Source organism: Anarrhichthys ocellatus, unplaced genomic scaffold (genome assembly GCF_004355925.1).
Source record: "Anarrhichthys ocellatus isolate YVR2014 unplaced genomic scaffold, GSC_Weel_1.0 scaffold13, whole genome shotgun sequence".
Lineage (NCBI taxonomy): Eukaryota > Metazoa > Chordata > Actinopteri > Perciformes > Anarhichadidae > Anarrhichthys > Anarrhichthys ocellatus.
Window position 1 is genome coordinate 5,637,685 of NW_022280043.1, and position 24,739 is coordinate 5,662,423.

Here is a 24,739-nt window from a genome sequence, read left to right on the forward strand (position 1 = left end):
CTATAAACTATAAAATCTATCTGTGCTCAGCTGCAGCTGTTACGCGTTAGAGCCCGCCTTCTGGTGGCGCACACTGAGCACTACAATACATAACAGTTGTAGTACAACAAAGAGGAGCCCATTGATATATGAAGCGATTTTGGTCATGTTACACTTATTAACAGTAAAGTTATTGAAAATTATTTTCAATAAAAATTAACTAAAATTAATCAAAATCATATTTTTTCAAAATGACAGTTGTAGTACAACAAGGAGCCCATTGATCTATGAAGTGATTTTGGTCACACTACACTTTATAACAGTAGTTATTGAAAAGATTTTCTATAAAAATTCACAGAAATTAATCAAAGCATATTTAATCAAAATAACAGTTGTAGTACAACAAAGAGGAGCCCATTGATGTGTGAAGTGATTTTGGTTACACTACATTGCATGACGTTGAAGCTATTGAATATTGTTGTAGTAGGTATTTTCCGCATTGCACTTTGTAGACGGTCCCTGAGCACTCGTCTCGCAGCCGGACGCTCATTGAGACCAATGCTGTTTGTCCAGCTCGGAGGTACCCGTAAGACGGCCCGTTTTAATTAAATTAAGGTTGTAGCTTGTTGTCTACCTCACTACGTTTACAGGGAGGTATCGTTTGTATTTTAGCAACGTTTCGTTAACGATGTATTGAACCGGGAAGTCCGAATCTTTCAATATCTTTCTAACTTTACCTAAGTGGCTCGGTTAGGGTGGGTACGGCTAATAATGCTACCACAACAACAGAGTTGTCTCAAAAGCACAGCACCAACCCTCCAGTTAACATTTCCCTTCAATAACCAATGTGTAAACACGTGTTTGTCAATATTATAATATGATAGAAACGGATTTAGCTAAGATACTTTATTCATTGATTTAATAATATATTTTATTTACTGCATCTCTCGTTCCGCTGGCTAGTCATGGCGGTAATGTGTCTCTAAGATGGTTTGCCAGCCGCCAACGAGCACTAAAGAAGAAGAAGAAGAAACCGACGCTATGCATTGTGGGATATAGTATAAGTAAGATCTATGGTAAGATGGAGGCGGCAACTAAGAGCATGTCGAAGACACTATAACACATTATTAAGTGTTATACGTCCGTATATGGCTACAATGTATGTGTTGTTGTAACAATTACTAAAGATATAAGTGGCTACAAGATCGCAGCTGGACCCGGAAGCTGGTAACGTTAATGTCCTCAATACTTCATCTGATGTAGCTAACGTGCTAGCTAAAGCTAAGGGTCAATGTAAAGATAGTTTAAAGCTAGCGTTGTGTTTGATAGCAACGTTGAAAACATAGATAATGCGCATCGGATAACTACTTTGCCTGAGTAAACTGAATACCGTTCATGTGAAGATGACAGTTATTGTGTAATTGTAGGAAACATGTCTGTTCTGGGAACTTTACTGAAAGCTGGAGCGTCCTTCTGTCAGTCTGCTGGGACTCTGCTAAACACAGCCAGGACCTTTTCAACTGGTGAGTAGCCACACATTTTTGTTTTTGTGTCCAACATGATTTGGACACAGTAGTTGCCTTTTAACTTTGCATGACCATCAATTAAATGACAATTGTGGCTGCAATTCACCTGTTTTGCACTGAATATCTTTTCAAGATAATAACAATAAAGTGCAACCTGTGCAAAACAAAACAAAATGAGTGCAGATATGTGTGAGCCATATGCTCACACATATCTGGAGCATTTTATTTTAAATATGAGCTTTAAAAATTCTGAAAGTAAAATAATAGCTGTGATAATAGCCAGTCAATAACTGTGACTGGCTGTGGTCATCACAGTGAACAGTGTCTGGCAGTGTGATGAGAGGACACGTGAGCCCTTGTTGCTGTAGTTCATCTCCTTGGAGCAGAGGCTGCATTTAGCATACCCTGCCTTATCAATGTATTTAAAATACTGTGACAGCGGGAAGCTGTACTCGCGTCTGTTTAGACCTCCACCTTTATCCAGGCCCAGCTCCACTCACATCTCAGCCCTGCATCAAGCTGCGCTACACAACCAGCCTCCTCTTCCTGAAGCTCTTTGACCTCATCATCTCATCAGTATCTGGGCCTTTCATTCTACTTTGAGTTAAAACAAACAACCTGCCAGCAGATCCGCCGTTGTTCGGGTTTAACGTTAACGAGTGACCGCCTGAGAAAAAACAACTCCACTGATCTACACGATTGACGTGGATGATATATTTTGATTCAAAACGCGAATTTTGCCGAAAAGCGACAAGTTTGCAGGTATGAATAAAGTTCTTGAAATAAAAAAATTCTACATTTACCCCTGCGCCCCACCTGCAATACCGCTGCGCCCCACTAGAGGGACGCGCCCCACAGTTTGAGAACCACTGACCTAATGCAACACTAGTATAATCATGAATCAAAATGAACTATTTTCAGTCATAAACAAGCAGAGGAGAGTATTTAATCACCTGAGGCCAGTTTACTTAGTTTTGCCTCCTCATAGATGTACATTCATAAGTTTGTTAGTTCTACAAAATTTGACATTAAACAATTTTATGTTGACTAATCAGTTAATCTGGTGATTGCAGCAGAACTAACTACTATATCTGTGGAAAAAATGCTGAATACTGACGTGAAACAATGTGCTTTCTTTAGGGACATGCTGTCGGATAAGGATGCATGCCATCCCTCAGCTGAAGACGGTGGACAGGTGGACTGAGAAGAGGAGCATGTTTGGAGTTTATGATAACATAGGCATCTTAGGTAACGGTCCTCAAGTAGTTAAAGCCTATTTGAGATTGTGGAATTTGTTTATTTAGGTTTTATTGAATAAAGACAGTTTTTCTTTAACTTTCTCAGTATGCAATAAAAACGTTAGGCTGTGGATCCAGATGTTTTAATGTGATTTAGTTAATTAACCACAGTCATGGCCAAAGCCATGTGTCATGATTACATTTTTTTTTTTGAAGGCCTGAATTGAGAATCTGCGTGCATAGAGTCTAATACATTCTTAACAACTGCCGAAGAAGTCCTCAGGAGACTATTTAAAAACATACATTGAGCTTGAGCACTGGCTCAGATCGTACCTTGATGAGTTTTCTGATCTCCACACTTTTGTGCCTGCAGGGAACTTTATCGCTCATCCCAAAGACCTCATTGTGGCTCCCTGCTGGGTGAAGGCTTTCACGGGCAACGAACTGCAGCGTCTAATTAGGAAGAAGAAGATGGTGGGAGACAGAATGATGACTCTGGACAGACACAACTTGGAGAAGAGGATCCGCTTCCTCTACAGACGCTTCAACCGCACTGGCAAACGGCGTTAACGTTGAACAAACCATACTGGCAAATACATCTGAACAGCCAATGAGGACTGGAGCTTTGTGAAGCTGTGATTTCATGCTGTCAAAGTGCTGTCAGGAATATTTCTTTTAAGTTATCAAATTCATATAAAGAGAGAGAGATGTTTCAGAGCAGCATTCTTCCTGTTCTTTGCTTTATTGATTCAACAATGGATTTTCCTGACAAACACATTCATAGTAATGGATACATCTGAGTGGTTATAAGATAATTAAAAATGAGAAAGAGAAAAACACATGCATCTGCTACAAATCGATCTTATTATTTGAGAAGTATTTCTAAACTTAGCTTTTTATTGTGAAAGACTGAATAATTAAAGCTCGTCTGGCCACCACATAGGCATATGCAACCTGTGAAAAAAATGCTTTGATTTTAAGGATCAGAAGTTAAAAAGTTTGTGAAACACCGGTCTAAATGTCATTGTACACTCTAGCATTAAGATTTTCATTAAATTAGACTAATGGGTCTTGCCTAAAACATGAAAAACAGCCACACACCCAAAGTACACAAACGTATGTAGAAAAGTGTCAATATACTTCTGGCCGAAAAGTGTATCTGATGTCTTTCTTTCTCTGAAGATGGTCGTATTTTTTGGTATGTTTTGTTTCTCACGGCTGACTTCGCTCCTCTCGCCTTTCAAATATGAGAGTTGAGACTGAAAATGAACAAAGAGGAAGATGTAGCTCAACTGGGACTTTACTAGGAATTAAACAAGAGTAATTGCAAAAGCAAATGTTATGCAGAAGGAGGGGAGGGATTGGGAGAAACGGTTGAGTTGAACACTGCACCAAGATTCCCGAGGTCCTGACGGTCAGCTAGAGGTCTTCACTGAAGGAACTGACAGAAATATTTAAAATTGATTTTTTTACCTTATTTGGACGACATGAAAGGGTTTTTTTCAGACCTAAAAGAACCTTGCCTAAAAACGTAGTCTAAAAATGGCAATATGTTTTAAATCAGGAACTATCCGATCAAAGTACTAAACAAGACCCTACATTCAATACTCACCCAAGCCACAGAAAAATATCAGCCAGTACCCTTAAAGTAGGGAGGTTTGACACCCAGCACAAGTTTCTGTGAATTCATGTAATCGGGACATACAGTGAACCGAAATATTTCATTCCTTCAAAAACACAATAATTTACATTTCCTCAACAATTTCACATTGTAGGATATGTAGTGAATGATTTATATTCTGCATTTGCAACCTTTCAGAAATATCAAATCTAGAGTCCCTATACATCGTCCCTTCCTCATATAGTAAATCTGGGTCACACAACAGCCTGTGGCTCAGGTGTTTCATCACTGACTGCAGTACATCTGGGATTCTGTCCACCGTCAAGTAGTGCTGAAACGATTTATCAACAGAAAATTGTAAACAATTTTTTTTTATAGCAGATTAGTAGTTTAAGTCATAAATTGGGGGAAAGCACCCCCAAAACTTTAGTCCCAGCTTCTCAAAAATCAGGATTTGCTGCTTTTCCTGATGCAGTTAATTGAATATCTTTGGGGTTTGGACTCATAACAAAACAAGCAATTTGACGACATCGTCTTAGGCTCTGAATTTTTATCAATATTCTGACATTGTATTGACAAAAATTAGCCAACGATGAAAATGTACTTAATAATTTGCTTTGAGTTATTAATTTATTCTCTTAATTAGTTTGTTAAAAGAATCATCAAATTCATCGATGATGAAAACACCTCTTTGTTTCTGCCTTATGTATGAAGAAATAACCAAAGCAACCAAGTAAAAACTGTGCACAAAATGTATAATTATGAAACTTCTGTGAAATGAGCCCATCAGAGATGTTTTAATGTCCGGTGGCCATTATTTATTTATTATTGATTGAATAAATTATCTCAATCTCACATTTATCACCTTTTAAATTACAATTTTAAACACATGTAAGAAGCTGTAAGATACTGTAATGTTAGTAATTAAAGTGGAGACAGAAATGGAAAATGAATGCTATGTTATTAATGCTGTACATGAACTTCATGCCACCCCTGCATAAGTTGGTGCCCCATTTGGGTCACCCCAGTCCAAAAAGTGTGGTCACGCCACTGCACGAGTAGGCATCCTCTGTACCGCAGTGTCGTCCCGCCGCTCTATCCGACAAAGAGCTGCAGTACTGCAAAGTGTAAAGGGAGCGAGAGAGAGAGGAGAGAGAGGGGTGAGGGAGGGAGGGGGTTCCGCACTGTCGTTACGAGTCCAAGTGAAGGCAGGAGGAGAGACGCATTAATGCAGTAGCCTACAGTGCCACAGCACTTTACACGGGCGAAACTACCGCACTTCCCTCGAGACGCACAGAGAGAAAAAGCGAGCTAGAGAGAGGGAGGTGGGGGGTAACAGAAATCCAAGAGAGAGAACTGATTTCTCATGACTGGACTTTTTCTTTTTTCCCCCTTAATTTTGAAATTGCACGCATTTGCCATTAGCTTTTAGAAGAGGCAACTCAACAACCAGCCAATCAGCGCTGCGTCTCCGCATCCAGGAGCAGGTCTATAAGGACTCCGCATCAACTGCATGCATCCCTGCAGGATTTATAAACATCCGTGGATTTCGTTTGAATGGATTATAATTTAGAAGTACTTTTGTCTTGAGCTCAGCATCGCTCTCCTTCACTTCCTGCTTTCTAGTCCAGTCACTCAGTGAATTATCGCCCGGCCCGGTTACGTGTCTCAGTATATTGCGGTACTTTGTTGACGACTTGCAGTGTAAATGCATCGCTAGAAGATCGGCTCCACTGCGCAAAGACCCGCAGTCTGTTTACTGTCAGCGCGCCACTTTAATTACTTTGCTGATTGTACATTTTGACTTTTTAGACCAGTGCCTAGACATTTTCGTCTGTTTTTTTTCCCTGTCATCTTGCTGTTTTCTTTTTCCTTCCCCCCCTTGTGGTACTTCAGACCCTCCCTCTCCACCTCAGATCCCTCACCCCTCCTCCGCTGCCCGTGAGTCAGTTCAAACAGCTGCATAGAAGATGTGAGTATGAATGCGGCGTTTCTGCTGCGCTCTTTTCACATTAGCAAAATAAAAAATATATAGATCTTATTAAGCTTCTATGGATAAATAGCCTATATATTCAAACCACTGTATTGCCTTGTATGTTGTCCCATGGTGGGGGTTGGAAACTGATTTATTTCCGCTTGATGGAATTTGCTGACGCAAGTGAAATTTTCCGTTACACCATCACTAAATTATGTATTCAGGGGTTGATTGCTGCTACTGTAAAACCTTAGAGTTGAATTGAGTTTGTTGTGGTAATTTTACACCACAGTTTAAAAAAGAAGAGTACATTTGTTACTCAGCATATTGTGAGTCAGAGGATTTGAGGTCACCATCATCACTTGCTCATGTCAAATGTCATGTCAAATGATGGTTCATGAGGTTAAGACATGCTTGTGTGCAAAATGATTTTTTTGTCCTGCAGTGACTGTGATTTGTACTAAACTGTCCATCTGGAAAATTACCTTCATTTTCTCCTTGACCTGTGAATCTTTTTCTACATGCTCTCTACATGCCATAAACATGCCTCAGTTAACCTAAAAGGTCCCCTTTATCACAACTTCAATTAACTTTCCCCTTCCCTGTGCTTTTTCTCAGGTCTGCCCCGGATGCTGCTGCAGGTGGAGCCCCTGGTGCTCCAGGAGCCCCTGGTGCCGATGGAGCCCCAGGCGGTGTCCCTCCTGGCCCACCCAATACTTCCAGCAACCGCAGGCTACAGCAGACACAGGCCCAAGTCGAGGAGGTGAGCCGGACGAGGCCAGACTAGGATTCTGGGCCAAAGTTTGATGTTAGATGCAATGTCAAATCATTAAATATCTGGATTTAATGTATGCACAACATTATTCATTGTTGCTTTATGTTATCTGGAAAGGTCTGGTCTTCATATAGAATCTGTAAATGGACTACTTACTTACTCTCATTTTTTGTCTCTCCTCTCCATCGCTGCTAAATGCTGTCTCATCCTGGCCACTGTGGGCTAGGTGGTGGATATCATGCGGGTGAATGTAGACAAGGTTTTGGAAAGGGACCAGAAGCTTTCAGAGCTGGATGACAGAGCGGATGCTCTCCAAGCCGGAGCCTCCCAGTTTGAAAGCTGCGCAGCTCAGCTAAAGAACAAGTACTGGTGGAAGAACTGCAAGGTGAGCACATTAGTGTGGCTCCATTTAGCACATTGTTGTTACTGAAAGCAACTCAGAATGTAACCCAAGTCTGAATTAACAGTATTCGTATGTGGTGCATATAGATATATAGTATGTCGATAGAGCTAGTATTCTGGATAAGATCCTCAGCTCATCTATTTGAACACATTGAACAACTGTTCGTGCTGAGGTGCGCTGGGGCGAACACAGTGTCTGTTCTGGGGAATCCTGCTGTCCACACACTCATCTGTTAATGAGCTGCTGTGGAAGCAGATCCTTTGGGGAAAAAGGGGGAAATAATTCTGTTACTGTAGAGTTTTCACTACAGACTCAGTGTGTATTAAACATTTTGTGTTGTTGGTCAGATGCGATTCCTTTCGGTTTGCAGGCATTGAACCTCACACATTGTTACAGTGTGTCTAAAATTCCTTTATAAAAAAAAACAACCTGTGATAGTAAATGTTATCGTTTTCTCCTCTCAGATGATGATCATGATGGGTATCATTGGAGTCATTGTGGTTGGAATACTATTCTGTAAGTAGCATCTTGATACTAATACAATATTGCTCTATTTATTGACAGACAGATGATTTGTAGGCTTTTCTAAACATTATTTTAAAAAGCAGATGATCCTTAAGTGTTTTTCTCTCAGCAACAGAGGAACAGATATACGAAGAAAAGGATTCTCTGTAGATGGCAATTGCTCATATGGTGTTAATCACTTTACGATAGTTGATGACAAAGTAGTGCTGTTAATTAAGATACAGAGACAGCACCAACATATGTATATGTCTGCCCTGCATGCTTCTACTCTGATTGTTGATGACACATGACGTCTAATTACAGTAAATAATGGTTATAATACTAATTGAACCTGTTCATCTTTATCAAAAACAATCCTGTAAACATTACAAAAGACCAAGAGCTCAGCTGACTGTTCTCTCCTTTTTCTATTTTGAGTGACGTATTGCCAGATCCATTAGACTCATGACTTCCTCTCCCTCTCTCCTTCATTTGCAGTGTACTTCTTCTACTGAGCGCAGCCCATCAATACAGATGGATATGGACTTAAGAATGATACGAGAGGGAAGAGGGAAAAAAAAAAAGATACCCAAGCGCCACTCCTCCCCTTTTATCCGTCCTCCCTTCTCCTCTTCACACAGTCTTCCATTAAACCATTTTGCACTTCTACATGACGGTAGTGTTTATAGGTGTCTCCGCTCTCTTTGTCCCCCTCTCCCTCCCTTCTAGTTGCTTTCTTCCACTGTTTTGGTGTTAAGGCTCACTCACTCTCTCCCGTCTCTGCACCTCATGTATTATTGAAGGACGCAGCAGGCGGAGTGGAAGAGGAAGGGAAGGAGGGGGAGAGAAAATTCTTGTGACATGGGAACACACAAGGCTAAGCCCTACGAACGGAGCTGTGGGGGTAAATGTAAACGGTACAGATGGTGAATGAGTGCAGGGAGGTTGGTCAAGAGTTTGCAGTCCTTTCTACCCCAGATACGCCAAAGTTTGTTCATATTTTATGTTCTTTTTTGAGAGTCCCACATTTGTAAGTTGATACTGACATGCCTAATTAACACCCCCCTTCTTTCACAACTGCTACCATCATCGCTACTTACTTACACAAGGTCATGTTAGATTAATATTAGGAACATTGTTTGTTGTATGTGCGTGTGTGTATTTGTGATTAAAGCATTCTAGCCAATAGCTTTTTCAGAGTTTAGCTGTTTTTATTAGTAATTTTTTTTGTTTCCTTTCCTGCCTAAATTTCTACAACGTTCAGTAACAACAATGAGGGAAATAAATTTGAAAAGAGACTGTGTGAGAGTATAAGGAAAGGAAGAAGTGTTTCAGGGAATAGTAGTATACATGTTTCCCCTGTATAAATAAGACAAACTTCTGGACTGATAAATAATTATTGATAAAGTAGTTGTATAGCTTGGTTTCACCTTGGTTTTTGTACCACAGGCAGAGGCACAGTAGTAGTGTTATGCTTAGTGGCTGAGTGATATGCACAGCAGGAGAAACTGACAAGCAGCCACTAACAGACAATCTACTGTACACATGAACTGACCCAGAGGAAGGTCTCTTAACTCTGACTTGGACAGAGTCACAGCCATAGACAGACGAATGTGAAGCATCACATTTAAAAAAAACAAAAAACACACAGGTCCAAATGCCAACTTGTTTTGGAAGTTGTGCAAATAAAGTGTTTGTTTGATTGTTGTTTAAATTTACCTGATCTTCAAAAAGCAGGAAAATGAGAGAAAGGACATGATTTAGAAACAAAGAGCCACCTTGGCCATCCTGTCCCCAACCCCGTCACTCACATAAAGACAGACTCACCTGCAGTAAATGCAAAATGAGTTTGTTTATAACTTGCATGGCAAACCGTGTCCATAGTTTTGCCTATTTGTGTGATCTGTGTATCTGCCATTTCTGAATCTAACTGCCGATTGTACATTTTTTTTTTGTTAGTGGTTTCAATGACCTGTGTATAATGTCTTTCTGATCTGATAATTACTGCTTATGCAATGCAATGATGCTCAAGAGTTCGCCAAATGTTAATTTATTAATATTCAGAGACTGCAAACAGCTCCTACTATAGTGAACTGCTAAAACATGTAGTATTGTATGGATAGAACAATAGTGCACATTATGTCAGATTATGCTCCTGAAAATGTGTTTATAAATTCTTTCAGGTTTTTTTGGGGGGGGGGGGGGTTGTTGGATATAAAAGAAAAGCTAGTTTTCTTTTCTTCGGACTGATTTTGAAAGTTGATCAAAATAAAGATGCATAATTGTAGCAGTTAGTTATAATTATCTGATGATATTGTGTAACAATATTATTAGGTAATTACCACATGAGAACATGTTTTGTGATTTGCAACCTGAAAATGCAGTGAGATGATGCAACTGGATTTGCGAAAACAAATGCATGCTTAACACTTTTGCTGATGCCAATAAAGAAATCATCAACAGAACCTTTGTTACAGTCTCTTGACATTTTGAGCGAACTTAGAACTTTTAGAACATTTATTTTTGCAATCTACTCTACTTCAAGTGATACCAGCTTTCTTATTACCATATACAGATTCTTGACTTATCTACAAGAGAGATTTGAATGGTTGCTAGATGTGATACAAGAAATGTATTGATATTGATAATGTCAAATACCTTAAACAATGTTGCAGAGTCACAAAATCCTTCATTGTGAAAAGTAAAATACAAAATGATCACACACAGAAAAGATCCATAAAAACATAGGCTACTTTTAAAAAAAGTGTACCAAATGAAAACAGTGCAAAAGAAAAAAAAGTTTCCAAAAAAAAAAAGTATTACCTCTTAACATCAAAAACGTCTGAGTATAGTTTGTGATTTAAGATTGAATATGTTACAGGTGTGGAAAACCAGGGGGAATCCAGCACAGGGGGCGGATCCCCAAGCTCAGGCTGGGGGATAGAGGGAGTGTTCTATCCGGTTCAGGTGCTGCAGCCACTGGGCACATGGCATCATAGCAGGCATATGTTCACCCAGCTTCTAAGCAGCAGCGGCAGACAGGCTGGGGGGGGAAGACCAGGAGGATCTCCTGAACCACTGGAGATAGGCAGCATCGAACAGGCGTTAATCAACATTTTGAGAGAAGGCTAAAGACCCCAAACGGGAGGAATCTTTAGTTCGAGTTTGACCCCATCCCCTTTACCCCAACCTCTTTAATAAAGGACACTTTAACTGCCTCTGAGTCTCCTGTTTTATTGTGACTCTTGCCGCCACGCCCCCTGGGTTGCCACACAAGCAACAGAAACACAACCTCCAAATTTGCTTACTGCAACTCTACATGAGTAAACTACCACCAACAATACTCAACAGCAAATTTATAAAGCAAACAAGTTATATAGCTAAATAGTAAAATACTGATTTTTTTTCCCCCAAAATTGCATTTTTACAGTTCAGTAGAAGCCTAGTTGAATTAAAAGAACCAGTGATGGCTTCTAAAGAAATCGGTAATAAACTTACAGAATCATAAATGACACAAAGAAAGTCACTCTGGGCTCAGGTTTAAGTCAGGAGTATCTCCTAGAATATAACTTATCTCATGACCTGGTAGAAGAAAAGCAAAGTGATGATCAGAAAACCCAGAACCCACCAATAGGAACCTGTAGAGTGAAAGACACAGGATTAAGGATTTACAGTGTTGTCATTAAGTACAAGATACAGTGCACAATATGTAATGCAAATCCACAATCTCATAGCATGATATTTTGTATTTCTCTGAGCCTCGCAGCGACAGCCACACATTAATACCTTGTTCTGGACTTTCTACGACCAGGCTGACAGAGAGAGGAGCGTCTAGGGCTGGGTGAGACACCCTGCAGGTAATTTCAGTCCCAGGGGAGACAGTGGAAGGCACAGAGAGATGAGATGACAGGGAATAAGTCCCGTCACCATGCTGTCGATGGCTGGACAGAGAGCCCTGATCCGGAAGCACTGTGGGCTCTGTGTCTGTAGGAGAGAGGGACAACCACTCCATCTGAAAGCAGAGAAGTATTAACTGTGAATCAATCTGTCAAACTTTATTAGTATAGCATCTTTCATAAAGGTATACGGTGCAATTCAATGTGCTCAAGAACTCACTGATAAGCTGATATTAAGTCAAATGTAAACAGTAAAACAATTTAAGACTGAGGCACGAAAGAAATAAGAATGTAATAATAAAACTAACAAAACAGATAACAATGGATTCGAGGTAATAAAATGTTTTAAATCGAATAATATTAAATACATTTCCGAAAATATTCCAATCAAAAGCCATGGCTTAAGAGGTAAGTTTAGGTTGAAAGGTATCAACACTTTAATCCTCGACTGCTCCAACAGTTCAGAGCATAAAAACTCAAAGCTGCAAAATCTTTTCGTGAGACTAAAACGAGATTTACCTTAAAAAGACTTCAGAACAAATGTAAATGGATATCATAATTTAGTGAAATCATACAAAAAACATCTTTTCAAATCTGTAATGTAGGAGCTATTTATTAGTTTGTTTGTTTTATTAATAATTATTAGTATTTGTTTTGAGTGCTGATTACTAAAGATATTTGCTTCATTTATTTATTATTTTACTTTGGTAGTTATTCGTTCAGTTTGCTTAGTTTAGCTAGTTGTGTATTTTGTTTATTTTTTGGTTCGTTTTGTAAAAATTGGGCAGCACTAATGGGCACTTCAGGTTTTACACCGGGAGGCAGGTATAGGAAAAGCATGCACCTTGGACGCTCTATAGTTTTTTTACCAGACTAAGAGAGGCAGCATTAGCCCTGATTTTCATCTTCTGTCTGGACAATGGACTTCTTTGATTTTGATTATGGACAAACCATTACACTTAACCTTAATGCCTGGCGGCCATAGTCAGGCAGGTTTATGTATTTCCTATCTCTACTTGTATGACCAATCAGGCTTTGTGGTATTATCAAAAAATGAATGACTAAAGATTTTTGACAAGTTGTTCAGTGGGGGGGAAAAGGAAAACATGGAACATGTGCTGGTTAACAGCGACATCTAAGAGTACACTAGTTACACACCTGAGCATCCAGTGGATAGTAGTTAGCACAGTGGCAGCTCAGCGTCTGGGGGGACTCCGTCTTCAAAACCAATTTCTCCTCTGAGAGTGAAACATGAGGTGGTTCTGAAACAACGAGAAGCACAAAATGAAATGAAAGACATTCAGTGGATTTTTCTGAATGGAGAGATTAGGGTGAAACTTACGATTAACCTGGAGTTGAATGACCTGCTGGGTGTGGAACACGCCAATACTGACGGTACAGATGTAGCTCCCCTCGTCCAAAACCTTCAGCTTGGTCAGAGTCACAGAGGCGTTACCCTCTCCAACAACCTGGGAGGCATCCATGCTTGATCCCCTCCTCTGTTCATGCACTGACGACAGAAAATTCAACAGGAAGTGACAAAACTGTCTCATCTCAACTCACTTGCTCGCTTTGGAGCCTTTGACCAGAGTAAGAAAGCATTTTATTTCACCTACTTAGATCGGTACTGCTCTCTTGTCATCTCCCATTTGTGTATTTTATGCAGTTTTCTGACATTTAGCTGTGGCTGTTAAAAGTAGTCTAGCCTAAGAGCATTTTGAGTCTATGTGCATTTATTTATTCATGAACTTCTATGCCACTGAAGCTACTAATGTACCATCTTCAACATTATCAGTGCTGTCACTCTGAGACACAAGAAGCCGCCCTCACCTAAAGACCCCGTGATAAACCAGAAGAGGTCGGGCACACCTGTTCGCACAGCACTCACCCACTGTGCTCCCTTCTGCGTCATCCAGCCTCGTCTTCATTTCAAGCACTTTCCACCCTTTTCCCCTGTGTTGCAGTCGCCATTCAACGGCCACTTCCTGCGCTAAAGGTATCTCCTGCTGCTTGAAGCCACAGTTGAGGACAACATCGCCTCTTAGAGGGGCAGACACAGACTTTACGTGGGAATAGACCAAGAATATCACTGAGGGGACAGACAGCAAAGACAAAAGCAGAACAAAGTAGTGAGAATGATAGTATGAACGATGGGAACGATTCAATGAGAAGATGAAATGGGATATCAAAAGGAAAGTTCACCCCACAATCAAAAATACATATTTCTCTTATCGGCTGTCCGATATCTCCAAAACTAGGCAACTCACATCAAAACAATCTAGATTTATATAAAAAAAGCACTACAGGTAAGATGAAAAATATGTATTTTTGACTTTGAGGTGAACTGTCCCTTATACACTGGATCTCACACTCAGTCAGAAGAGTTCCCGACTGGCTAAGAGGCAGACCCAGTTGGTTTTGTATGAGGGTCGACTGGTCCTTCTCCACCACCAAGGTCTGCAGAATCAACGCGGTGCTGAACTCAACTCCCTCCACATTAACAGACACCATAAAATAAGCTGATCCTGAACTTTCCTGGGATCCATGAGGAGAGTAACGGCTTATTTCGCACATCACCTCCTGCTCATTGCAGTCCGCGTGGAGCAACACATGTGCATTGGGGATCTCAGGTGATGACACTGTCACAGAGGGATGATAGGAGAAGTTCAACACAAGGTTGTGCTTATATTACACCAAATTTAATACGTAGAGAAGGCAGGGAAAACCTTTAACTTCTAACAGGATGGCGTCCGAGTCAGGGATCGAAGGCGGGACAAACGGAGTGAGTGTTTCGAGGGATTCGTCAGAAGCCACCGGAACGTCTCTTAAGACAAGAGTGGCTGGGGTCCGTGTGAAGTGTGCACCACCTCCCATTCCACCAAGTCCGACTCCCTCCTCCACCAGGGTGCAGGAAAGTACCACATCTGCAACCCCGTCAGCTGGCAAACAAGGGGACACAGTAAAATAGTAAGAGGTTTACCAATTTTAACATTGTGAAAAAGTTTACGTTCTTTAACATAATCAGGTAAACAAGACTGGTAGACTACTATTGAACATAAATAAGAGTAAGGCTTTATTCATGGGTCCATTATGATGTGTTGAATGTTTCCTGGAACAATTATGTAATTTGTTACAAATTATAGGAAAATAAAAAACAGGGTTTTGACAGAGACGTATTGGTTAGTTGTGTTGACATTAAAAGCAATTGTTGATTTCCAGAGGAATTTACTTTAACAAACTGCTCCCTTTAAGTAAATATGAATGCATCGTTCATTAATTACTCAAAACGTATTTTTCATTTGTTTTTAACTGTTAATTAACATGCCTTTAGACAAACTGCGCATTTTTGCGTGTTCAGATGACCTGCTATGCACCGACAAAAATATTCTAGGTTAGACTAGATCCGCAGCTAACTTGATTCAATTAATTTAAGTGTACAAAATGAAGACTGTATTTTCACCTAAAATGTGTGCCAATTCAGCGTTTTTGTCCAGGAAACGTTAAGCTCCATCAGACATCGTGAAATGAATAATGATCTAAAAAGTGTTTTACTGAACGTGACAATCTGACGGTCAATTCATTGCCACTACGTTCATGTCCGTCATTCAGTGCTGCATCAGTATGTAAAGATGAACGCTCTTACCACAAACGCACGTCAGCAAGTATCCAAACAAAACCACTACAATCTCCATCATGGGGTCTCGTTTCGCGGTTTAATAAATTAAGAGTGCTACAGGAAGTGTTTAACGTTCGCAGGCTACAACAACAAAACAAAGTGAAACAACTGCTGAGAACACAAAAGCACCATCGCACTTTCACTTTTGATTTCAACAACTAACAGCAGCTCATTGCATCGCTAGAGGCTGGGTATTTACAGCCTTTCCCTCATCACACGCAAAGGACTGTACGGCAATTACTATGATATCAAATAATCCAAAAGCGAACTATGAGGCAGACGCCAACAGGAGCTTTCTCGCTGTCGGGACCATGCGCATAACGCAGCAGAGGAAGAGAGAAAGCGAAAGGGAGCAGACACGATCGTCCAATGAGAGAGCAGCAGAAGGCGGGTCATTGTGGAAAGGAGCACCAACAATAAGGGCTCTGGTACGATCGTTTTTAAGTTGTAATGTTATTAAGATAGAAAAAGAAGACTGACATTTGTATCTCTACACAATGTACCTCTGTACCTCACCATCACTAAAGGGGAAGATCTGTATGAGCCAAATTATTCTTCCGCATTTGTTTATTTGGTACTTGTTTTGTTCAGCACACCGGGTTTAATTAACATAGTGATGACATATAGTAAATGCAGTTCTCTAGCATCGTCTTGTTGATCCAGTAGTTTGGGACTCTGGTGTAGAGTGCATAACTTCTGTGCATTCAAAACCCCAGCTGACGATCCCAGAGAAGAAGAGAGGAGATGTGTGAATAATCATGCATCAAAAGGCACATTTAAGTTTGTATTATTTAACTTTATTCAAAAAATGCTTTTGGAAAATTTGAATGTGATGACTTTACAATTAGTATGACATTCATTTAATAGTTTTAGGACATTTTTAAATTGTCCAAATCATAATTTGTACTTAATCATTTTATCTAATTTCATAGCTTTTTGTTACATTGAATGCTTTAACATGAAGAAAGAGTATATTTGCAGCAAAATTACTGCAGTTCTCTATTTTTATCATGTTGTCATGAATTACTGTAAATTTCAGTTCTCCTGCATCATCTTGTTGATCCAGTCTATGTAGTTGGCGACTTTGGTATAGACTCCATATCTTCCCGGCTTTCCGCAGTCAATCCCCCAGCTGACGATCCCAGCAGCCCAGAACCGTTGGTTGGTTCTCAGGGCGTAGGGTCCTCCACTGTCACCTTGGCAGGAGTCCTTCCCCCCTTCAGGGACTCCAGCACAAAACATGTTGTTTGTCAGACTCGGTACATTGCTGCTTTTCCTCTTCAACAGAGTGAATGAATTACTGCATGTCTGCTGCATCACCACAGGGAGTTGCAGAAACTTCATCCTATTTGTCAAAATCCGTGTGTTGTTAATTTCTGTTAGTCCAAATCCTGAAACCAGTCTGAAAAAAGTAGAAGAGACAGACATATGGTGAACTCAGCAGAAAAAAGCAAAGCTGTCTAGGAGCTGGGCAAGATTCACATGGTCCACAGCAATGGCCCCTTCCCCACTTCTAGCGCTCCTTGCTCAAATCAAACCCATCTTCTCAACAGTACACCTGTAAAGTTTCGTGACTGCATCTTGCACTGTTGTGACTCTGTCGCAATGACAAAATCTGTCTGCAGAAATATAAACACCTGGCAAAGTACTCAAAACTACATCTGTTGTAGTTCCAACTACAGTCGTTGTCACTAGGACCAGTTTGCCATGATGACACTCACAGACTTACACGGTGAAAACAATACCAGCATTGATTGATTTCACAAAACTTTAAGTGGAGAAGATAAATAAAATAACATAAAATGGATAATACAGCATAATGAAATGAAACCCAGCAGTTGAAAATTTACCCCATCGTGCCAGTGGTGTATGTGGCGCCCACTGCTGGCAAACATATTGGCATAATGGATGAGTTGAATGTGACTGAGTCTTGCATTTTGATCAAGGCAATGTCATTGTTGTACTCTAGATGGTTGGGGTTATTGTATTGAGGGTGAATGTGGATCGAGGCAGCCAACACAGGAGAGCCCAACAGGTTGGCGTCAGTAATTCCCATGAAAATCTGAAAATCAACAGCATAGAAGGAATTAAATGTCAATTGAAAATCACGGAGGCAATGGGCATGCAGATAACACCTATAGTAGCACGCTTACCCGTACGGTCTCTTTTGAAATTGGATTTCCATTTTCCATTAAATTATGAGCTGCAGTCATTATCCAGCGGTCTCCAATCACCATGCCTCCTCCTCTACCTCGAGCTACACTCAGGAGCACTTGCCAGGGGATGGTATTGTCTGGAGCATCACTGCCTCCAATGATCTTTTGATAGGTAGTGATGAGTTTTGTGGGCTGGCCACAAACTGGAGGGATACAGACGTATAGGTATCTAAGTACAGACTTTGTGATCCAATTGAGATATATATTAGCTTTTGCAGGGTTTTATTTTTGCAGTGGAAAGCAATACCTGGTATGCATGTTGGACTGACAACAATATCGTTGTTGGATCTCCACTCTCTGTCTGCCTCACAGGTGTAGACAACTGCAGAGCAGGGAGTTTGATGTTAATCTTTATCTCGAGTGATGAAGAAGTGTACTCCAGAGTGTGTCAGTACACCTTGACATCACTGTTGGATGCGGTTACAGGTGCAACAGAACACATTTTTGAACACACCCATCAGTGATGCTTGGAGGGCAGTGAAAGCTATGTTAAGTTGGTGTTAAGTTACTTGTGACCAGTAGCTTTGCATGTTTTAGCCCATTTACTACAAATCATGTATATGTTATACCACAAGTAACCCTTTTGCTAATAATGTGCTTTAAAAATGTATATAAGTTAATGCTTTTTCATTTCTGCCCTATTGAAAAATCGGTTGAGAGCATTCCGATTGTCTTTCCACAGATCTCAACATCTGCATGCTCTTGCATGCACTAAAAGCACGTGCGGCCGGCCCAGCTATGTCAACACAGCAGAGAGAAGCTCGGATAACATCACACACAGAGGGAGGGCACATTCATTCTCTGCATAGGTCGACATGACTCCAATATATCTCTACAGTTGTTTGCTGCTATATTAATACTCTGAATGTCGTACATTGCTCTTTTAAACTGTATTGCCACGCAATGATAATGTATTTACATAAAAGTTTCAAGAGTCGGCTCATGTAAACCAACAGCTGGTGGGAATTGTAGGATGAATCTCAAACTGTACATCATAGAAGAGTATATATTAACACCTCACCATTTATATCTCCAAGGAGAGAGTAAAATGGTTCGTTACAGTGATACTGGACAACAGAACGGTACTGATTCTGAAGGCCAGACAGGAAGGTCACCCCTCCATTCAGCAAAGGTTTAGGTTCTCCACAATCAATTACTGCAGAAGAACAAAACAAAGACAAATTACTATTTTGCCGGTAAGACTTAAGTTGTAGTTAATCACAATACAGATTCCATTCATTTTTAGAATGGGTGTTATGTCTGAGCTTAAAGATAACATACTGTGACATTCTGGCAGAGGGAGGTGCCACTTTCCATTGCTTTGGCACATGGTAGAGAAACCCTCGACCTCCTCACCGTCCTGACAGAGAAAAGAGAGGAACTGATCAAACATCAGCCAATATCTGTTTTTATATATCGCTCACAATGACAAATAAAGAAGTTCCCTCTGTAGACATTGTAAGAAAGGGGGAAAAAAAGTGAAGTTTCATCTAACCATCATCAGCTTGTATCCTTGTTCACAGCGCACAAAGATGTAGTCTCTGTAGAAATATTCGGTCAAGATAGGAGTGACCCTGCCCTTAGCCACATTACCGGGAAATGGACACTTTACTCCTGGAAACACATGGACAAGCAGACATGTGATTAGCTGCACACATACAGTAACCAACTGTCACCAACTGGTGGAAAATGTTTCGACAATCAATAGCAGTTTAATTGCTCATCGGCTTATTTCTGCTGTCATTCCTCTCTCCCTCACTGTAAGTGCTGTAGTCCAGGCTCCAGCCTTTGCTCAGGCCTTCATCATCAGTGTGGTAGTCCAGTCTGACAGTGTTGGAGTTTGTGACTATCAGACCTGGACTCTTTCCACCACACAGCTTCATGGGCTCTCTGTCTGGGATGGTCAGCTTTAAAGAGAGGAGTGCACAGCTCAATATTTAACATGTCTTTTTATGCTCAGTTTGTTTCCATTTATTTATATAGCGGCTCGTCATTACCTGCAACCAATGATATAGACAGTTTGGGCCTTGCTCAGTGTCCACGCTCTCGATGCGGAAGATGTCAGTGAAGTTAAGAGCGATGGTGAAGCCAGATTTTACATAAATATTGTACTGACAGGACACAGCTTGAGGCGGGGGGTTCGGGTATCCTGGACTGAACAGGTGTCCTTCTAGCTCATCAAATATACCACCGCCGCAGGATACTGGGAAATCGGTAAAGGAACATTCAGGTTAAATTCAATCAGGTGCTTCCTTAATGCTTCCTGGTCAGTGGCCCATTCGTCAGCAGCTTAGCTACCAGCAACCTTGTAACAACATGGCATTGCTAACTTTACTAAGATCTACTGTTCAATAAAGGTTATTAGTTACAGCAGACTCTCTGTTGCTACTCAGATTCTTTGAGAGCTCCCTCAAAGAGAAAATCCTTTTCGGCTAAATCTAATTGTATAACAATTTGTCATAAATGGTCAGTGCCTTGACACAAGCATCCTCGACTGAAATAGACGTTGGATTTGGTCGAAGTAGTTGAACATTGTGTGACAACAGTTTGACTGAGCATTGTTCCCCCTGCCTCTCAGCCGTAATACATACATGCATAACAAGTGTGAATCTGCACAACACTCACACACACAGCTGCGCTGGTCTGGACGAAGCTCGTAGCCGTGATGACAGGCGCAAAGGTATGAGCCAAGGGTGTTGAGGCAGATCTGAGAGCAGAGAGGACCTGAGCCATCCTGAGGTTCTGGCGCAGAACACTCATCTGTGTCTGATAATGAGAGACACGATAAGTTAGTGGGAGGTCGTTCCGTAGTGGAAGAGTGAAGTGACAGGAAATAGATTTCTACCTATTGCCTGGTACTGTGCAGAGAAGCCCACATTCTGATGGCGCTCTGGGTTGTTGTCGTCCGTCTGGAATATCAGGGTGAGTCTGCTGCCTGGAGACAGGATGGGCTGGTTGCCTGGATGATGCCCATCAGCCAAGTTCTCATGGCCACAAAACTTTCCCAGGATCTTTGCATCATAGAGAACCTGAGGGGTCATAAGAGGGATCAAATCTTCATCATGAGGGAAAATTGCTGTGAAAAGGGTTTAATACACCATGCAGCACTTATCAGCAGACAAATCTACGGAGGTTTTTTAGCATCTTTCAGCTCATTGTTTTGGTTGAATGGCTCGCAAGCTTAAGGTTTTGGTTAATTATCACTGCACTGATCGACGTATGATTCAGCAGCAGCTCTGGTAACCCATTGTATGCTACGGCTCAAACGGAAGGCAGTTGGAGACCAATGAACTTTAGCGGCTAAAGAGGCACATACTTCCATCAGGAGTTAGCGACCAAAACAGAGTGAAAAGTACAATAAATATTGGACTAACATATACCTGGTCTGGTGGCCTGAAGCACAACTAATTTAGAAATGTGTTGTTTACAACCCATTGTACTGCGTCCAAGTGGCATTTGAACTTAACTAACATTGTAAACCGTTCTAGTATACATCTGTTTTGGGAAAAGGGGGGTTTGGGGTTAGATTTGACCCCAGTGAGTGACAAAGTTGCTGAGTCGTGAAGTGGAACAAGCGAGACCAAACCTCCAAAAAAGAACATAGTGCTGCCTCCTTGTGAGATTACTACCAGTGAGAGACCACTGTATACCCACCATGATGCAGCTAGTAATACTGAGATACCCTAAAACATATTTTGGCAATAACAGCAAAACATGGAGATGTATGTGTATATAGTTGGTACAAAAAGTGTTCTAGGTTAAGTCGTCAATATTCAAGGCTGAGTCAAGTTGTCTAAACTCGAGTCACACTGTAGTTCAGAACTCAAACACCACAACACTGGTCTTTTGTTTGTTTCATATGTGTTGAAAAATAGCTCTGACTGTGAGGGCGTCGTAATAGCAGCCTGCAGAAGCTTCAATGTCCAGGTGTGTGAAGGTGATTTGGATCTGGTAGCCCTCGGGCACACTGAGGTCCCACTGCTCCTGCAGGTTGGGAGGGTAAGGCTGGGGATACTGGGGGGACTGGACCGCCCCATGCATTAGAGGCTCTGGATCAGGCAGCCGCCGGCACTCACAAACTGACACATACAGAAACCTGGAAAGGTGCAGGGACAGAGAGAGTTCGATCTGTTTATCAGTTTGTGGCCGTCTGAGCCGCTGGTCCAAAGTTAATGCAAACAGAGAAAACAAACAGAGTGATGCAATCAACACTGCAGTATAATACTGTTGAGGGTTTACATATGTGGCATGCTGAGAGCCAGATCCCTCAGTCAACCTATTAAACACTGCTCATTTCATATTGGTTGTACAGAAGATCCAAAATCAAATAAGAAATAGCGCCGCAATGACAGCAGGTATTTACGGTGAATTTTGGAATCAAGTTAGAAATTCACAAGAAAAACAATTTCATCCCAACAAACAAATGGGTTTTAAAGTCCATCGAAACTTACAAGATGATACAGAAAGTCCACCCCATCTCTGGATTAAATGTTATATCTGAGCGTGAACTGATCCGCTGCTGCAGGAGCAAATGCTTCACCTTCAAGTGAAACACTAATGTCACAAAGTCTGTAATTTCCAGTGTTTAGCAACTCACTGTGTTGATGCCAGGAATAAGCCTTGTTTGTCTTGGCAAAAACAAACGAGCTCTTGACTTTGAATTGTAGAAAAACAGGATCGATGCTGCAAATAATTCCTTTAAAATAGAGAATTAGGAAGATGTTGTTATATAGACATCTCCAATTAAATGCAAACTCATCTTATCTCCTTCATTTTAGATTATCTATTGAGAATAACTTTATTTAATAAACTTCTCAGGTCCCATTTTTTTTTAACTTTGGCTCCTTCGCCCATAAACCTCATTATATCACTAGAGGGCGCTATTACACTTGTTTCTGCATCTGCAAAGAAGCAAATGTTGGTGAAAAATTTGGGTATGAAAACATTGCGTGAAGCAGCTGATTGAGACAAATAAATACAGGGCATTATAATAAAAAAAAGAGAAAATTATATGAAATTGTGTTTGTTGCCATCTATGAACATTTCTTGCATACAGTTCTTCCAGGCTGTTGGTGTAAACATGACTATGTTTTAGTCCACATATATAAATTAAGATAACTGTTCCAGCTGAATTGTTTCGTTTTAAAACATAGCAACAACATGAGTTATTGACGTTATTGTTTTACATGTGGGGGCATTTTTGCCTGATGAAATGCTTTATCAGTGAAACACAGCACTGAAAAGTATTTCGTTTTTCAGTGCTGAGTGAAAGGCAAACGTATAAATTATGAAATAAACATTAAAATATTAAGTATTCCAGTGTATGGGGATCCCTGATGGAAAACGTGTTTTTGTGTGTATCTGATGATTAACAGACAAAATTACAGTACATTATTAAATTGGTTGAAAAAGACATTCTCTGCAGTTGATTTGCAAATTCCTTTAATACAAAAGGGAAGTATAAAGTAACAATGTGATCATGACATAATGGTATTAATATTGGTACATTTGATTTCAAGATTGTGGTCTTTATTTTCAAAAACATTTATTTTTAAGATACCTGAATCAGTCCTGAAATTGATTACATTATTATGTTTAGTAGAAAAGTATTGTCTCCCTCATCTTTCCTCTTTCTAAGCCTTTTCTATTGCATCTATTGTCTGCTTAATCCAGTCCACATAACTAGCCACCTTGGTATAATAACCCTTGTACTTCTTGTGTTGACAGGGGGGTCCCCAGGACACAATGCCAGTCAGACGATATGGCGCACTGCCTTCAGTCAACATAGGCGAAACAAACGGACCTCCACTGTCTTTCTGGCAGCTGTCCTTTCCATCTGCTCCAGCACAGAACATGTTATTAGTGAAAGTCATGCGTTTGTTAGTTGTAGGTGTGAACGGTGTATCCTGACAATTTGCAAGGGAGTAGGCCCCAATATGAGCGTATTTTAACAGAGCAGACGTGTGGAAACGCATGTTTGATTCTGTTATCCCCCAGCCTGACACTGTGCCTAGCTCATTTTCCAACAGGACCCTGTTTACCTCTGGCAGACAAATGGGAAGGAGGTTTGGGCCTAAATCCACCCTGGAAGCTAATCTAATAAGAGCAATATCATTGTCAAAATTGGAGCGTTCTACAAGAGGAATGCCTTTGATGTAGTCGGGATGAATTATGATCCTCTCACTGTCCATGACAACTACATTAGAAAACCTTTTTGATATCGTTCTTCCATCTACCAGTCCACCATACAGTCTCAAAGAGGTTTCCTCTGCCGTTTCCACGACATGAGCTGCTGTGACAGCCCATCGGTCATTGATCAATGATGCTCCTCCTCTGTTCGGCTCTTTAATCAAAAGATGCCACGGTATCTCTCCCATGTTTGCATCCTCACCTCCCAAAATTCTGGCTGCACGGTGGTTTTCAGGCTTTCCGCACACTGAAATACACAGGAAGTCATCAATAGATTCATGTGATTCAGAATTAGCTAATATGAGAAAATGTGAGAAATAGATTTAAGGTCGTACCTTCAATGCATTTTGGCATCTCTGTCTTGCCTCCACCTGATACCCATTCACCACGGGGACTGCAAGTGTACAAGTCTGAAAGATTGAAGAGAGCATTTTGGTGAAACATTGACTGATTAATAAAACCAGAAAACCTTGCATTCTTAAAAGCTAGTCAAGGAAAGGAATCAGAAAATGGATGTGTACAAGCTTCTTATAATCACCATCTCCTTCCAGTGTGTAGTACTTTGAGCTGCAGTTAAACTGAAGCTGGTCTTTATACTGAGTGTGTGGGTTATCTGAGCCCACCAACTGAAGGATGCCATCTTCTGGGATATCAGGAAATCCACAATCCACAGCTACACATGGACGGGGAGGCGCACACTCACAGGGGGGGGGGGGGGGGGCAGGAGGGAGAGGAAGGAGG

The 24,739-nt window shown here is 40.8% G+C and overlaps 4 protein-coding genes across 9 annotated transcripts in view; 2 read left to right on the top strand and 2 right to left on the bottom strand.

Annotated features, from left to right (window-relative positions):
- Positions 1-497: 497 nt before the first annotated feature.
- Positions 498-5,250, top strand: mrpl51 (mitochondrial ribosomal protein L51). 5 transcript variants are annotated; one of them, XM_031852842.1, is made up of 5 exons: positions 498-559; positions 943-1,206; positions 1,407-1,502; positions 2,646-2,753; positions 3,117-5,250. In XM_031852842.1, exons 3-5 carry the CDS (start codon positions 1,412-1,414, stop codon positions 3,311-3,313), a joined length of 396 nt encoding a protein of 131 aa, XP_031708702.1. In that variant the 5' UTR covers positions 498-559; positions 943-1,206; positions 1,407-1,411; the 3' UTR covers positions 3,314-5,250. The 5 variants fall into 5 exon arrangements, with proteins under 5 accessions (XP_031708702.1, XP_031708700.1, XP_031708699.1 ...); XM_031852840.1 differs by lacking the exon at positions 943-1,206 and having other exon boundaries at positions 500-559; XM_031852839.1 differs by lacking the exon at positions 943-1,206 and having other exon boundaries at positions 529-565.
- Positions 5,251-5,461: 211 nt separating this feature from the next.
- LOC116386538 (vesicle-associated membrane protein 1-like) lies at positions 5,462-10,486 on the top strand. Of its 2 annotated transcripts, XM_031852850.1 has the most exons (6): positions 5,462-6,125; positions 6,261-6,336; positions 6,958-7,102; positions 7,341-7,499; positions 7,982-8,033; positions 8,520-10,486. In XM_031852850.1, coding segments are annotated over exons 2-6 (375 nt in total). In that variant the 5' UTR covers positions 5,462-6,125; positions 6,261-6,334; the 3' UTR covers positions 8,537-10,486. The 2 variants fall into 2 exon arrangements, with proteins under 2 accessions (XP_031708710.1, XP_031708709.1); XM_031852849.1 differs by having other exon boundaries at positions 5,462-6,336.
- tapbpl (TAP binding protein like) lies at positions 10,225-15,929 on the bottom strand. Its single transcript, XM_031852780.1, has 8 exons — positions 15,561-15,929; positions 14,644-14,856; positions 14,287-14,556; positions 13,806-14,006; positions 13,260-13,427; positions 13,076-13,179; positions 11,808-12,033; positions 10,225-11,659 (listed from the first exon to the last, which is right to left on the bottom strand). Exons 1-8 carry the CDS (start codon positions 15,610-15,612, stop codon positions 11,592-11,594), a joined length of 1,302 nt encoding a protein of 433 aa, XP_031708640.1. The 5' UTR covers positions 15,613-15,929; the 3' UTR covers positions 10,225-11,591.
- A 439-nt stretch (positions 15,930-16,368) lies between these two features.
- c1s.2 (complement component 1, s subcomponent .2) overlaps positions 16,369-24,739 on the bottom strand; it is an 11,923-nt gene continuing 3,552 nt past the window's right edge. The window contains exons 9-25 of the mRNA XM_031853081.1: positions 24,537-24,671; positions 24,334-24,408; positions 23,461-24,245; positions 22,454-22,505; positions 22,261-22,363; positions 21,692-21,905; positions 20,655-20,838; positions 20,435-20,575; positions 19,807-20,012; positions 19,569-19,716; positions 19,305-19,423; positions 19,091-19,169; positions 18,831-18,965; positions 18,057-18,131; positions 17,747-17,952; positions 17,444-17,655; positions 16,369-16,995 (exon numbers count right to left, since the gene is read on the bottom strand). Of these exons, the coding sequence (XP_031708941.1) occupies positions 16,629-16,995; positions 17,444-17,655; positions 17,747-17,952; positions 18,057-18,131; positions 18,831-18,965; positions 19,091-19,169; positions 19,305-19,423; positions 19,569-19,716; positions 19,807-20,012; positions 20,435-20,575; positions 20,655-20,838; positions 21,692-21,905; positions 22,261-22,363; positions 22,454-22,505; positions 23,461-24,245; positions 24,334-24,408; positions 24,537-24,671 (3,236 nt within the window). The 3' untranslated portion in view covers positions 16,369-16,628. The remainder of the gene's footprint in view (positions 16,996-17,443; positions 17,656-17,746; positions 17,953-18,056; positions 18,132-18,830; positions 18,966-19,090; positions 19,170-19,304; positions 19,424-19,568; positions 19,717-19,806; positions 20,013-20,434; positions 20,576-20,654; positions 20,839-21,691; positions 21,906-22,260; positions 22,364-22,453; positions 22,506-23,460; positions 24,246-24,333; positions 24,409-24,536; positions 24,672-24,739) is intronic.

Coding starts and splice junctions, on each gene's coding strand:
- mrpl51 (XM_031852839.1), top strand. CDS start 538: ATGCTGTTTGTCCAGCTCGGAGGTACCC. Junction 566..1,406: donor TGTCCAGCTCGGAGGTACCC/GTAAGACGGCCC, acceptor GTGTAATTGTAG/GAAACATGTCTGTTCTGGGA. Junction 2,754..3,116: donor TGATAACATAGGCATCTTAG/GTAACGGTCCTC, acceptor TTGTGCCTGCAG/GGAACTTTATCGCTCATCCC.
- tapbpl (XM_031852780.1), bottom strand. CDS start 15,612: ATGATGGAGATTGTAGTGGTTTTGTTTGGATACTTGCTGACGTGCGTT. Junction 14,857..15,560: donor CTTGCTGACGTGCGTTTGTG/GTAAGAGCGTTC, acceptor CTTGTTTGCCAG/CTGACGGGGTTGCAGATGTG. Junction 11,660..11,807: donor CGTAGAAAGTCCAGAACAAG/GTATTAATGTGT, acceptor TTCACTCTACAG/GTTCCTATTGGTGGGTTCTG.
- LOC116386538 (XM_031852849.1), top strand. Junction 7,103..7,340: donor CACAGGCCCAAGTCGAGGAG/GTGAGCCGGACG, acceptor ACTGTGGGCTAG/GTGGTGGATATCATGCGGGT. Junction 7,500..7,981: donor ACTGGTGGAAGAACTGCAAG/GTGAGCACATTA, acceptor TTCTCCTCTCAG/ATGATGATCATGATGGGTAT.